The 13,319-nt window shown below is 36.4% G+C and overlaps 1 protein-coding gene across 1 annotated transcript in view; it reads right to left on the reverse strand.

Moving 5' to 3' along the window:
• Positions 1 to 13,319, reverse strand: part of LOC128011894 (sodium channel protein type 8 subunit alpha-like) — a 54,035-nt gene that overhangs the window by 26,863 nt on the left and 13,853 nt on the right. Inside the window, exons 6-15 of the mRNA XM_052594673.1 lie at positions 10,020 to 10,111; positions 7,508 to 7,729; positions 7,063 to 7,126; positions 6,724 to 6,865; positions 5,322 to 5,528; positions 4,853 to 5,140; positions 3,817 to 4,089; positions 1,956 to 2,091; positions 1,618 to 1,856; positions 286 to 459 (exon numbers count right to left, since the gene is read on the reverse strand). Of these exons, the coding sequence (XP_052450633.1) occupies positions 286 to 459; positions 1,618 to 1,856; positions 1,956 to 2,091; positions 3,817 to 4,089; positions 4,853 to 5,140; positions 5,322 to 5,528; positions 6,724 to 6,865; positions 7,063 to 7,126; positions 7,508 to 7,729; positions 10,020 to 10,111 (1,837 nt within the window). The remainder of the gene's footprint in view (positions 1 to 285; positions 460 to 1,617; positions 1,857 to 1,955; positions 2,092 to 3,816; positions 4,090 to 4,852; positions 5,141 to 5,321; positions 5,529 to 6,723; positions 6,866 to 7,062; positions 7,127 to 7,507; positions 7,730 to 10,019; positions 10,112 to 13,319) is intronic.

Raw genomic sequence — 13,319 nt, forward strand, 5'->3', positions numbered from 1 at the left:
TAAATAAGCATTAAAGTTGCAATGTAAATGAAGTAGCAAAAAAATATTTTACTCTGTATTGTGATGTACATCCGAGTAAACCAGGTTATTCAGAAATGTAGGGCAGGGATCAGTTGTTGTTTGAATAAAACACGTGTGAATAAAACATATGCATGGATGAACTTTTCACAATAGTATGCAATTTAAAATTAGACAACCACTGATTCTGTTCCCTAAAACACATAATTTCTTAATGCAATAGCACATGCACACACATCAAAGATATGAAGTAATAAAAATGCTTACCAATCGGAATGATCTCAGCACAGAAAGACCTTCTACATCAGCCAAGCCCAACTCCATTAAACTCAAGCTCACGATAATTCCATCAAAAATATTCCAGCCTTCCTGGAAATAGTAGTATGGGTCCATTGCAACCAGTTTGGCAAACATTTCGGCAGTGAAGATACCAGTAAACACCTGGAAAAAAGAAAACAGAAATGACACAGATTGGTGACAAACAGCTCACTTTCTCTTCATAACATTAAAAAATTAAAATAAATTATTATATATATATTCCTGTTTTTTTTATTTTGGATGTCTATATATATGTGTCATTGATTAATTACTTTTTATAAGATACTATGTCATGTTGGTAACATCTCAATTTAACAAGCCAGACTAATTTATATAAATCAACCCCATATCAACAAACTGATTAAAGACAAATTAGCAATTCAGTTATGAGAGTCTTCAGCGCTTTCCTAACCTAGCAGCAACAACATCCTGGCCTACACATTCACAATAACTCCCTGACCAATCGCTACACTACACTCTGTGACGTTCAAAGTGTCAAACGTATCATCCTGCTGTCACAGCTGAATGTTGCAGTTAATCACTTTGCATGCGGGTGAACTGGGGGAAGGTACAAGGTGGTTTTGACTCCACGAGGCCTGCTGCATGTCTGCACAAACAGCGAATGTGAGTCACACGGACGCCTGCACAGCCACGACCTGCTCCGTCCCACATGTGTACTGAAGAAGTTTGAATACTTGCATCATTATATCACCATGTCAGCTGAAATTTGCTGAAATTTCATTGAGAGAGGCCTGGCTATTGCATGCACGTGGTTTACTCCACAACGCAGGTTACGTTGTTCAGAAAATCATGATTTGTGATAGGTGTATGTTGCACTGCATTAATTTATGCACCCCTAACAGTCTCTGTATCACTTGGCAACATAATATAAAAAGCAATTTGGTTCATAAGTGAGGAACATTATCTGTGCTTTCCTGCAATGTTGAACATTTTTCAATTATTTTTATACTCATTAAGATGCAAGAACCAAATTGTACAGGTTCAAGCTCCTAGAACTGTGAAAACTGCACCATTTTACTGCTGCTCATCGATTAGGCTAAATGAAATATTTATGTTCTGTACCACCACACTCATCCAGTAGCTTAGCACTGTCTCTACATCAAGCAAAAAAATTGCTTTGAGTGTTCCAACAACGTCCCTGCAGAGACTACAAAAATAAGTAGTGGGGGAGGGGCATAGTTTCATCAAGCAACGAAATAATTTTTTATATTTGAATTCAAAGACACTTGGGGGAAAAAAAGGGCTATGCAGAATCCTCACCAGGTTTCCGACAGACAGCACATGTTCAAAATTCTCCGTCATAGGGTAATGCTCCATGGCCATGAAGAGAGTATTCAACACAATACAAATGGTGATAGCCAAGTCTACAAAAGGGTCCATCACGATCAGGTTCACAATCTTCTTAATCTTCATCCAAACAGGTCCGCATTCCCAGATAAGAAACTTGTTGGCAAATTTGTACCAGCATGGTGGACAATTCCTCTGAGACTCTTCCAATTCTGGAAGCAAAGAATGAGAAGTATGGTAACCATGGTAAACATATTTCCTTTTTTTTTTTTTAAGCAGTACATTCCTTGAGTTAAAAGATATGGACATACCCTCAACCAATGTGTTGGTTAACACACTCATGACACTGTTGACTCGCTCCTTGCGCCCAAACGATGTGTTAAGCTGCTCTAGAGAAACCATTAGAGAGCCTGAGAGTTTCTTCTTGATTTCGAGATCAGTGGTTGACTGTCAGGAGAAAAACAATAAGGTTAAACAATAGCACCACAACATTATACAGTGCAGTCAATGGGTAGGGAAAAAATCTGCATCACAGGGCTAGTTAATGAAAGGCTGGTTAGGAGAAGAATTTTTGTCAACACATTTTGTCCAAAGGAGCCATTTTTCATTTGAATGCATTAAAGCAGAGACATGCTGGACTCTCACAAGAGAGAAGGTAGGGTGGAAATTCATGGGTATTTGTCATTAGCATTCCTGCGATGCATATTCCTATCATAAGCATGTGATTAACATGCTATATGTTATCAAAATGCTCACTCTTATGGCCATTTAAAACAGTCAGCCACTGTTTGTTTTAAAAATGATCCAGAATGCTGGGAAGGCTATTAATTCAAGTTTATCATATTATAAATCTGCCATTGTTCTCCACTCCCTCCCTCCTCTCATCTGAAGCCCCTGCATCTCCAGAGGAGATCCAGTCAGCATGCATCAGCATGCATTCAGTCTAAGAAGTCAAGAGAAGAAAAGTATAAATATCATGATCCATTAACCTCATGCTGAAGATCTGAAGCTAGACCATTCCTCTATATGATTCATAAAGCTAGCAGACTACCATGCTAACTACCAGGCTAACTAAAATGCTTCCATTATAATAACAGTATGAAGAAATGGTGCTGATCATCATATTAAGTAAAAAAAAAAAAAAAATGCATGTATTCACTATAAAGAAGAAACAGAAAAACACACATGGTATACAAAAAAAAATTCTAGATTTAGAGAAAATATGAAAAGAGATTTTAAGGCTAGATGGTGGAAGTGGAAGAATTTCATGGTTAATTCACCTTTGCTGAATAGAAAATGAAATACAATTACAAAGGACCTTAAGTTGACATGCATGTTAAAACAAACAAATAAATAAATAAATATGAAAAAATGAAGAAATATTTTGCTTGTGGGGTGTAATGAGACATTCATTACCATTCAAAATGTTGGGGTCAGCAAGATTTTTTCAAAGAAATCAATACTTTTATTTAGCAAGGATGCATTAAAATTAATCAAAAGGGGAAATTAATATTTAAATTAAACAATGCTACAAAAGATCTATTTCAAATAAATTAAGTTCTATTAAACTTTCTAGTCATCAAATAATTCTTAGAAAAACATGAATTCCATGAAGATATTAAGCAGCATAAACATTTTCAACATTGATAATAAAAATATATATATAATGCTGCACCAAATCTGCATATTAAGCTAATTTCTGAAGGATCATGTGACACTGAAGACTGCTGAAAACTCAGCTTTGCCATTACAAGAATACAGTATATTACATAAATATATATTAAAATAGAAAACAAGTATTAAAAATGTAATAATATTTTACAATATTTTAAGAAATTCAACCCCAATTGTTTGAATGGTAGTGTATGAAACCCCAGTTTTATAAATCTTAATGGTTAATTTACTGAGAACTATATATTAGCAGCTTGTTCACTAATTTCAAACTGGCATCAGAGGGCAGCATATCACACAGGAGCAGTCCTCAACTGACAGACAGCTCATTTTAGAGTATAAGTCAAAATAACCATTACATCAGAAAACAAATGAATTAGAAAGAGAGAGAGCCAAACAGAGAGAGAGCCAAGGTTCAGAGATAGATAATGCCCATGCCTAGACTGATCTACTCTTAGACTTCCTTACGCTGTCATCAGTGACTGCCTTATCTATTATCACCTCAGGCAGTAGGCGTCCGCCAGGCCCCGGTCCGATGAGAGAAACCACTCCATTGCAATCCACAGTGCTGTTGCACTTGCCGTAGTAACCTGTGTAGCTGCTGCGACGTTGTGGGTTTAAGAACGAATCACGCCGCTCGTCGTACTCCTCAACTGTGCTGTGTTCATCATCTGCAAACTCATTCTCCGAGCCTCCGTCCTTGCAGCGGCTGAAGATGCTGCTCTTACTGTTGCGTCTTGAAGGGAATGGTGAGCCTGGGATGCTGAGCAGAGACTGAAGGCAGGAAAGACAGAGAGACAGATCGAAAAGCTGACATCTTTGGTTTTACATACTTTTGGAAAAATTAGTCACAGACATTAGGAACTTTTACAGTTACTTCTTAAAGGGGTCATCGGATGCCCATTTTCCAAAAGTTGATATGATTCTTCAGGGTCTTAATGAAAAGTCTATAAAATATTTTGGTTAAAATTTCTCAATGTAAAACAACACCCCTTTTACCCGGTCAAAAACAAGATCTGCAAAAAGATCTGGATTGCGAATGATTTGAGCAAACAAACACATTTATGCAGAAACAAACGTAATCCACAGCTACTTCAGCGGTTCAGATGTCAGAAGTAAAAGATGACTGCTATGTTCATTATTACATCCAACAACAAAACACCTCAATTTCTTAGAAGAAATTCTTGTCTACATCTGGTCCAGAGTCGAAACAATGGTGGACTGATGACAAGCTCACTCAGGGTGGTTCTAAGGTAAAAAGCCAGCGTAAATCAACAATCGTGGGAGGGGCCTGGATCTGCGTGATGTCACACAGCCAAGAAGCTGAGAACGGCTTAATTTGAAAAATGGGATATATTATTTATAGGGATTAAAAAAACAAAAAAAAAACACTGGTTGGATTTTTATCATTTAAGGGTGGATGTGTTCACACACTGCCAACACAAATTTCACTTCAAACAACAATTAAAAGTGAATTTTGCATCCGATGATCCCTTTAACAGAACAGAACACCAACAACAACAAAGTCATTCTTTACCTGGTTCATTATAGAACTCCTACGTCCTAAACGGTTGTCAGGGAAACGTAATCTGCTCCACCTGCTTCCATCATCTGATTCAGATTTGACAAACTTCTCACTGTCCCCTTTCTCCTTGTCCTGCTCTTTCTGCCGCCACTTCTTCTTGCGGTTGCGTCGCTCTTTGGCACTCTTGGAGCTGAGTTTAGACATCTCGGATGAGCTGCAGGACAAGTTCCCACCTCCATCACCATCATCCTCCACCACGTCCTCAGACACCGTTCCCGCCGATGTCGCCATTGCGTTAGCCTGCAGTCCCAAAATGTATCAGTCATTCATCTAAATTACTCTGAGTTTAATTTGTTTTGATTGTAGTCACAAAATTCAATTTCAGATATTAAAAGTCCACAATTAGAAACCAGCAGGCAAACATTGCACAAAAACACATGTAAGAGGACCCCTTATTATAAGCATTAAAGCGTGTCCTGACCTGTGCATCCTCCTGCTGTTTCTTCAGCTGTTCCAGCATGGCTTTAAACTCCGCCTCCTTTCGCTCTGCTTCTTCCATAGTGGCCTGGTTCTGTTCTTCATATGCCATGGCCACCACAGCCAGGATCAGATTCACAAGGTAGAATGAGCCAACAAAGATCACCAGCACAAAGAAAATCATGTAGGTCTTCCCTGCTGCTCTCAGGGTCTGAAGATGAGGGGCAGATCAGGTTATATTACAGAGCATCATACATTAGAATAGAAAATTGTTTGTTTTTTAACACACACAGAAGAATTTCTGAGATGTACTCGCTGGAAAAATGCAAATGTCAGTTCATTACTCTGAGCCTCAGTCGCTTCTATTTGACCTACTTGTGCAAAGAATTGAAATACACATACATATTATTTTAGCATACATTCATGCATGTGTTCAATAGACTGGCTGAAGGCAGTAACTGGCATCCTGAGATGCTGGTGTGCAAACACAGAGACAGACTGTTTGGATTGAGAAAATTAAAACGAGGAGAACAGAAAGATAACCAGTAATGTCATGGTTTTAATAGTACAGCTGGTTTGCCAGACAAAATAATGAAAAAATACTAAGCCTAACATATGAGGAGTGATATTCCTTATAAGCTTTAAAAGAGCTGTAGTTACCTGTCTTCTAGGAACAAATGCATTCAATTATTTAATAGTGTCTATAACATTCAGTTTATTCAACTGTATTAAAACTACTAAATTCAATCAATACAAATTTCAAGTCATATAATAACTCTTATTTAATAATTGAATTAGTTTTCATATTTCTTGACAACAGATTAACATAAACATGAAAATTGAATCTGTTAATTAGTTTTATCTACATATAAAGAATATAGAATCAACTAGAGCTCAAGCTATATTTAGTATTTGACTATTTAGTCTTCTAGCTGTCCATTACTGCTCATGATCCCAAAGGGTTCAGTGTGTTTGTGTGCATCCTGCACAACACAGCATACATTGTGACTCATCCTAAACACTTTTTCATGTGAGAAATTTAGACTTAAAACATATTGATTATTGAATAATGAAAATACAACCAACTGCAAAAAAAAAAACTGGGAAAAATAATTTTGAGAGATCCATATCACCACAGTTGCTAATTGCATATTTTCTGTTCTTTACAAATGTAGTATAAAAGGCATAAGGGTACCTCAAGCACTGAGTTTTGTTTAATTTGCATGTTAAATACAAATAATTAAATGTGACTTTTTTTCAGTGTGCAAAGTTAGACCAGTATAATTTAGCCATTTTAATTTTATTTACATACACAAAGATTAATTTGCTCGGTAGCAAAATTATTTAAAAAAATCTATAATTGGGACTGAAAGTGATGAAAGAGGGAAAAAAGACCATGCCCTCACCAGCTGGTACAAGTTCTCCCAAAAGTCCTGCGTCATGAGGCGGAATAGAGCCAGGAAAGCCCAGCCAAAACTGTCAAAGCTGGTGTACCCATAGTTTGGATTGCGACCAGCCTTCATGCACGTGTAGCCTTCAGGACAGCGACTGAGAGGGGAAAGGAGCACACAACCCAAAAATGACTTGGCACCAGTCTAAGTTTTAGCATAAAACCCAGTGTCTCAATGAACTCTTGCATGGTTTGTCTTTTTTAACAAGTAAGTGTTGTTTATTATTTTTAATGTCTGTATTATGTCATTTATAGTTTTGTAATTATGTTACGAAGGAGAAGGCCAGACACTCACCCTGAATCAGAGCTGTTTCCACACAGCAGAGCATCTAGCTGGTCAGGCAGGAAGTAGAAATTGGCTGATGACAGAAAGAGAATATTAACTAGACTATTATATATATATATATATATATATATATATATATATATATATATATATATATATATATATATATATATATATATATATATATATATATATATATATATATATATATATATATATATATATATATATATATATATATATTAGTGTTAGCAGTGTTAAATTATTAATTGATTATTATTAAATAAAAAATCTAAATATAAGTATTATATTATATTATAGTTAAATTATAGTTTGTTTTTATTAAAGATTAACTTTAAATGATTGCTACATGGCAGTTAAAGCAATGCACGATAAACATAATATAATAAAAACTGTTTTTGTAATTTGTGTGACAAACTAAACAAAAGCTCACTTTCGTTCATGATGTACTCATCCCAGTTGAATGCATGGGTGCCATTGGCCTGGTATAGTTCGGTGATGTTGATGGGCCAGATGACACACTTTTGTCGCAGATTTCCCATGAAGAGCTGCAGGCCAATGAGGGCAAAGACACTGAGGCAGAAAACGGTGAGGATCATCACATCTGACAGCTTCTTCACCGACTGGATCAAAGCGCCAACAATGGTCTTCAGACCTTTGAGATATCAAATATGGACACACATACACGCACACACAAAAAGGCAAAGACAGTTGCATGTGTGTTCAAGTCCCAGAAGTGTATAAAAAAAGTTTCAAGGCATGATGTGAGGACATCTACATCTTATGTTTAATATATATGTGGTTCTCTGCTGGTGGTGTGCAGGTGTGTATTTGTGTATGTATGTATGTATGTATGTATGTATGTATCCATCCATCCATCCAATAAAACTCAAAAATCATCTGTTACTTGGTATAATCATGAACATGATGCTGGACATGGCATTCATCATAAACATAGTTTTTGGCCTAATGAGTTTTATATGATAAATGAATGGCTGCCAAGAGTATGAAACTGTATGTAAATGTAAATCTGGCTCCTGAAACAAAACCAGTTGAGAACCACTGATATGGATGCTTAAGGGTGCGCTTCAGCATAAATTAATGTTTTTAATTGTTAATTATTATTTTTTCATAATATCATACCTTGAATCCTTATTTGAATTCACATTGACAATGTATAAATAATACAATCACAAAATATGTAAGTGTCTTTACACAATTACTGTTTGGGAGCCATCCCATCATTTGCTCTATTTATTCTATTTATGCAATAGCAGATGCTTTTATCCAAAGCGACTTACATTGCATTCAGGCTAACAATTTTCAGGCTAAAAATTTTGAAATAATAATTCACTTTTTTGCTTAAACATGGTTTAAAGAATCGGCTACAACATTAAATATATTATTTCAGGAAATGCAAAAAATTTTCCTGAAATCTTTTTGAATTCCAGCATTCCAGAATAGAAGCTAAAGGTTCTTGAAGGTTAACCTTCAAATAATTCTCTTGACAATAAAGGGAGGGCTCCCTGAAACAGTGAGAACAGCCTGACATCCGGTTGTCTATAAATACTGCAGCACAACCAGAGGGCCATGACATGGGGAGAATAAAGCAAGCAGGGAGTAGGGGGGATGAAGACTGCATGCAGGTCATTTCAGCTCAAAGGCTGAACAGAAACAAGTCCAGTGTAAAAATCTTCCATGGCTCCATCAGACATGCTGAGCTAAACATCATCAGAACTGCACTGACCCCTCCATTACTCCATCCCAAATAAAAAAAGAGCTGCTTTAACTTCAGGACAGCAGACACTCAAATTACTATTGATATGCTACAATCCTCTTGCCCATAAACCCCACAAAAACATAAAAAATCTTGCAGGGCTCAAGAGATTTGATGAGTAGGCTTTAGTTCATCGCCTTACTGAAAAGAACACAGGATGACAAATATGACTTGCAGTAAAACCTAGTCAGCTAAATAAATCCTGTTGTTTCACCGAAAATGACTAGCATACGACACTAATGTGAACAATTTAACTAACTTCCTTGACCAACTGCACTATTCTTATTTTATTTCCAGATGCAATTTGTGAGTTTCATACAAAATAAAGGAAAAAATAAATGAATCGTCAAAAAAAAAATCAAAGGCAGCCAAGCACTTAGTAGGTTTAGACTATAAAAGCAAGTGACTTTCAAAGCATCATGCAGCATAAAATATGTCCACAAACTAGGCTTGGCAGTCTTCATAAATAAGTAATAAGTATATTCTTTGGGAACTCACTGAGAGCTATGCAATTTTCATTTTGGGCAAGAAAGCTTGTTAAAAATATCTACTAGTGTTCTGAGGCCAGGGGGCTAGTTTGAAAAGGTCTACTTGTTTCCTAATATACTGTATATTAATCAGCAAAATGAATGTGTTCATACCTTTACTGTTTGATTTTTGAGAAACATACAAGCTCACATACTAGTGATTTCTACACTAGTGAATTCTACATTACAGTTAGTTTTTATATAAGTCCTCAATGTTAAAATCTTAAATAAAACATGCCTTATGTAACACAAAGATCTGCTTTAGCAAGATCTCAACAACAAACCAACAAATAATACAGTAGCTTGAGTTCAACCCAGATCAGGGTCTGTTCATACAGTAGATACATGTTTTGCCTTCATGAAAGAAGTTAAAGAGGTTTGTTCGCTAATACTTTCTAATTTGCTCTAATCTGCTCTGAAGTTTCTAAAGGGGCAAAAGGGTGTCAAAACCAAGGACTCTGGAGATTGATAGTAGACTGCAAAGCCTATCAAAAATGTATAATTACCATTTTTGATAATTTTGGAGATTTGAAAAAAGCAAATTAAATGGTCCTCTCCAAATTAATTTCTGCTTAAAAAAAATTGAATAGTAATAGGAGATCATACTGAACGTTAACCTCAGCGTCAAAACTGCGTCTCACCTGGAATGACAGAGATAGTTTTCAATGCTCGGAGAACTCTGAATGTTCTCAGCGCAGATACATTCCCCAGGTCCACAAACTCTGTTACATATCTGAAATAAGGGAGGATCACACACAGACACCAATGACAACCACAAACACACCAAGAACACCACCACCACGCCAATAAACCACCAGGAGGTACGGCACTCACAGAACCTGTCCACTACGGGGGGGAAAGGAAGGAAAAGAAAACCAATATACATACACACACCAACACACCAAGAGAACACAGACCCGACCCCTCCAGCCCACACACTCTCTTACCTGGGATTACAGAAATTGTTTTCAATGCCCTCAAAACTCTGAACGTGCGCAGAGCTGAGACATTGCCTAGGTTTACAAACTCTGTTATATACCTGCAATGATCAGATCAAAGTTACATGGAGACATGGTCATGACTTAGTACTTGATGACTTCCATATGCAGACTAAAGCACTATTCGGACTGGACTAGTTTTCTAAACTACATTTGATTTTCGATTCTTACCACCTGACGTCTGTGATTTGCATGTACCAATTCGGACGGGACTAGTATCTCCGTGTTTATTACAGAGGTGGGAGGGTCTGATTTGTGCATCTGGGCGTCACAGAGATGACGCGCTCTGTATGCGTGCATTGCATCCATTCAGAATGATTGCCTTAGTATTATTACACAATAATACTAAATGGCTAGTATAGCAAAACCATGTTAATGTGTCGTTCCTTTAGTTTATCTTGTTTTCCTTTTTATATATATATATATATATATATATATATATATATATATATATATATATATATATATATATAAATAAATATATAAATATATAAATGTAACTAAATTTAATTAAAAAAAAAAAAAACATTATGTAACTGAGTACATAAATGAACGTGTAAAATGCTCTTGATTTTATTATTATTTTTTAATTATTTATTTGCCGCTAAGCAAATATATCAAACATCCGCGCGGTAAGAGCATCTACGGTAATTCACGTTGGCCAAAACACAAAAGGAAACGCGTTGTGAAATAAAATATCACCGGCAATCACAGACATTCGCATTCGGATGGGATTAGTTTTCTCAGAGGATCACTGAGTTTGCTGAAAAACAGTAGGTAATTTGCTCTGGAATTATCAGAGGTTGTGTGAGAAAAACACAGACGTGGCAGATTCGGACGGGATTAAAATCACCAAGTACATCTGTGAAACACAGATTTCTCTAACGACCCCCTGTAAAACTAGTCCCGTCCGAATAGGGCTTTAGATGATCTGTTTCTTATAAGGTGGGGGATATTATTATAGTGTAGACAGAGTACAAAGTAGAAATGCCAAATATTACAATATTTAGATGACAAATGTCATTTGTTTTGTTTAAACAAAAAAGAAAAATAATACATTTAATAATAACAATAGTAATTATTACACAATTAATATTTTCTTTGTTGAAAAATAAACATACTATGAAAATATACATTAAAAGGTCCCCTTCTTCGTGATTCCATGTTTTAAACTTTAGTTAGTGTGTAATGTTGTTGTTAGAGTATAAATAATATCTGTAAAATTCTAAAGCTCTAAGTTCAATGACAAGCGAGATATTTGATTTAACAGAATTCGCCTACAAAAAAAACGACCCGTTTGGACTACATCCCTCTAGTTCCTGTAGTAATGACATCACTAAAACAGTTTTTTTGACTAACCACCGCCCACATGAATACACAAACAGGGGGCGTGGCCTTGTTGCTCTCCGACGGAGAAGAAGGAAGAGCTGTTTGTTTTTGTCGCCATGTCGTTGAAACGCTGTTTTTTTTTATCTCTGAGTACAATCACCTTTGTTTGGGCTTCCCAGGAACGCTGTACTTTGACATTAATGGTTACAATTTATTTTTAACTCGGTTCCCGAAAATTATAATGCACATGTAAAACTATGTGCAGCTCATTTTTTGCTGAGGACAGCTTGCTGAGGACAACTTTCTCAATCTCAATCAGTTTAATGCTGGATTTGCACAAAGATTATTCTTGAAAGATGGAGCAGTTCCCTCTTTGTCTGGAGAAGGCGTTGTTTATGAACCACAACCGGTAAGTGTATTTTATTATTTAAGTTGGTGCGTTTTACAGTTTCTGTAACTTATTACACAAAGGGCATCGCTGTTTAGCTTTGTTAACTAGATGTTAGGGCTGTGCAAAAAAACAAATGCGGTTTTCATGCGCATCTCGTCAGTAAAAACGCTCCTGTGATTATAAATACATCTCCAGCACGTGCGTTCTAGCCCAATCACGTTACCAGGAGGTCAGCCTGCTCTAAGCTGCTGTCGAATCACAGCACAGGAACCGCTGGCCCAATCAGAACTCGTTACGTATTTCTGAAGGAGAGGCTTCATAGACCAAGGAAGTCATCAGTCCGTTTTTTGCGACAGTGAAAACAGCAGTATACAGATAGGTGAACTGTGTGAAAAATACTGTGTTTTTTACACGCGAAACATGAACACGTTATATTGCACATTGTAAACACAATCAAAGCTTCAAAAAAGCGCGTAAAACGGGACCTTTAAAGATATATTTCAGATAGAATATGTGGGCTATTTATGATTTTTATAATATATTATAAATATTATAAAATATATTATAATAATAATATTTGGCACAACAACACAAAACCTAGTGTCTGTCTCCCACCCCGACAGCTTTTATAAACAAACAGTCTTTTATGGTGACAAAGTATATTTCAGATGAATATGTCTGGTATGGTTTGTATGCAGAAAACATGACAGATAAATAACAGATGCAGTGAAAATGGAGAATGAGAACTAGAGTCAGTGTGTGAGAGAGAAAGAGAGGAAGGGAGAAAGTTTTCTGCGTGGGCTGCTAGGAGGCTTGTTTTTAGTAAATGGCTCTAAACACTGATCGGTAGGAACATCTAAACGATGAAAGTTCTCAGAAGAGAAGAATAGAGGGAGTATTCTGGATCAGTGCAAGAACTAGGTATATCCACAGAACAGCAGAGAGATGAGGAGAAAAACAGTCAGAAAGACAAATGCAGAGCTGTGAGGAACTGGACACGACATGAGCAGAGCTGCCACATCCAGAAAGATGCTACCTAAAAAGTGTTCATATGGTTAGAGACGGAATATACAGTAACAGCTGAAAATGTGTTGTCTGCATCCCCCACATACAGTAAGAGCTCCGTGTACAAGCACCTTTACAGTATTTCTTTTCATCATCACAAGAATGAGGCAGAAATTTTGTTCAGGCAAATGTAATAATCCTAACAAGTTAAATGACTT

Source organism: Carassius gibelio, chromosome B23, assembly GCF_023724105.1.
Source record: "Carassius gibelio isolate Cgi1373 ecotype wild population from Czech Republic chromosome B23, carGib1.2-hapl.c, whole genome shotgun sequence".
NCBI lineage: Eukaryota > Metazoa > Chordata > Actinopteri > Cypriniformes > Cyprinidae > Carassius > Carassius gibelio.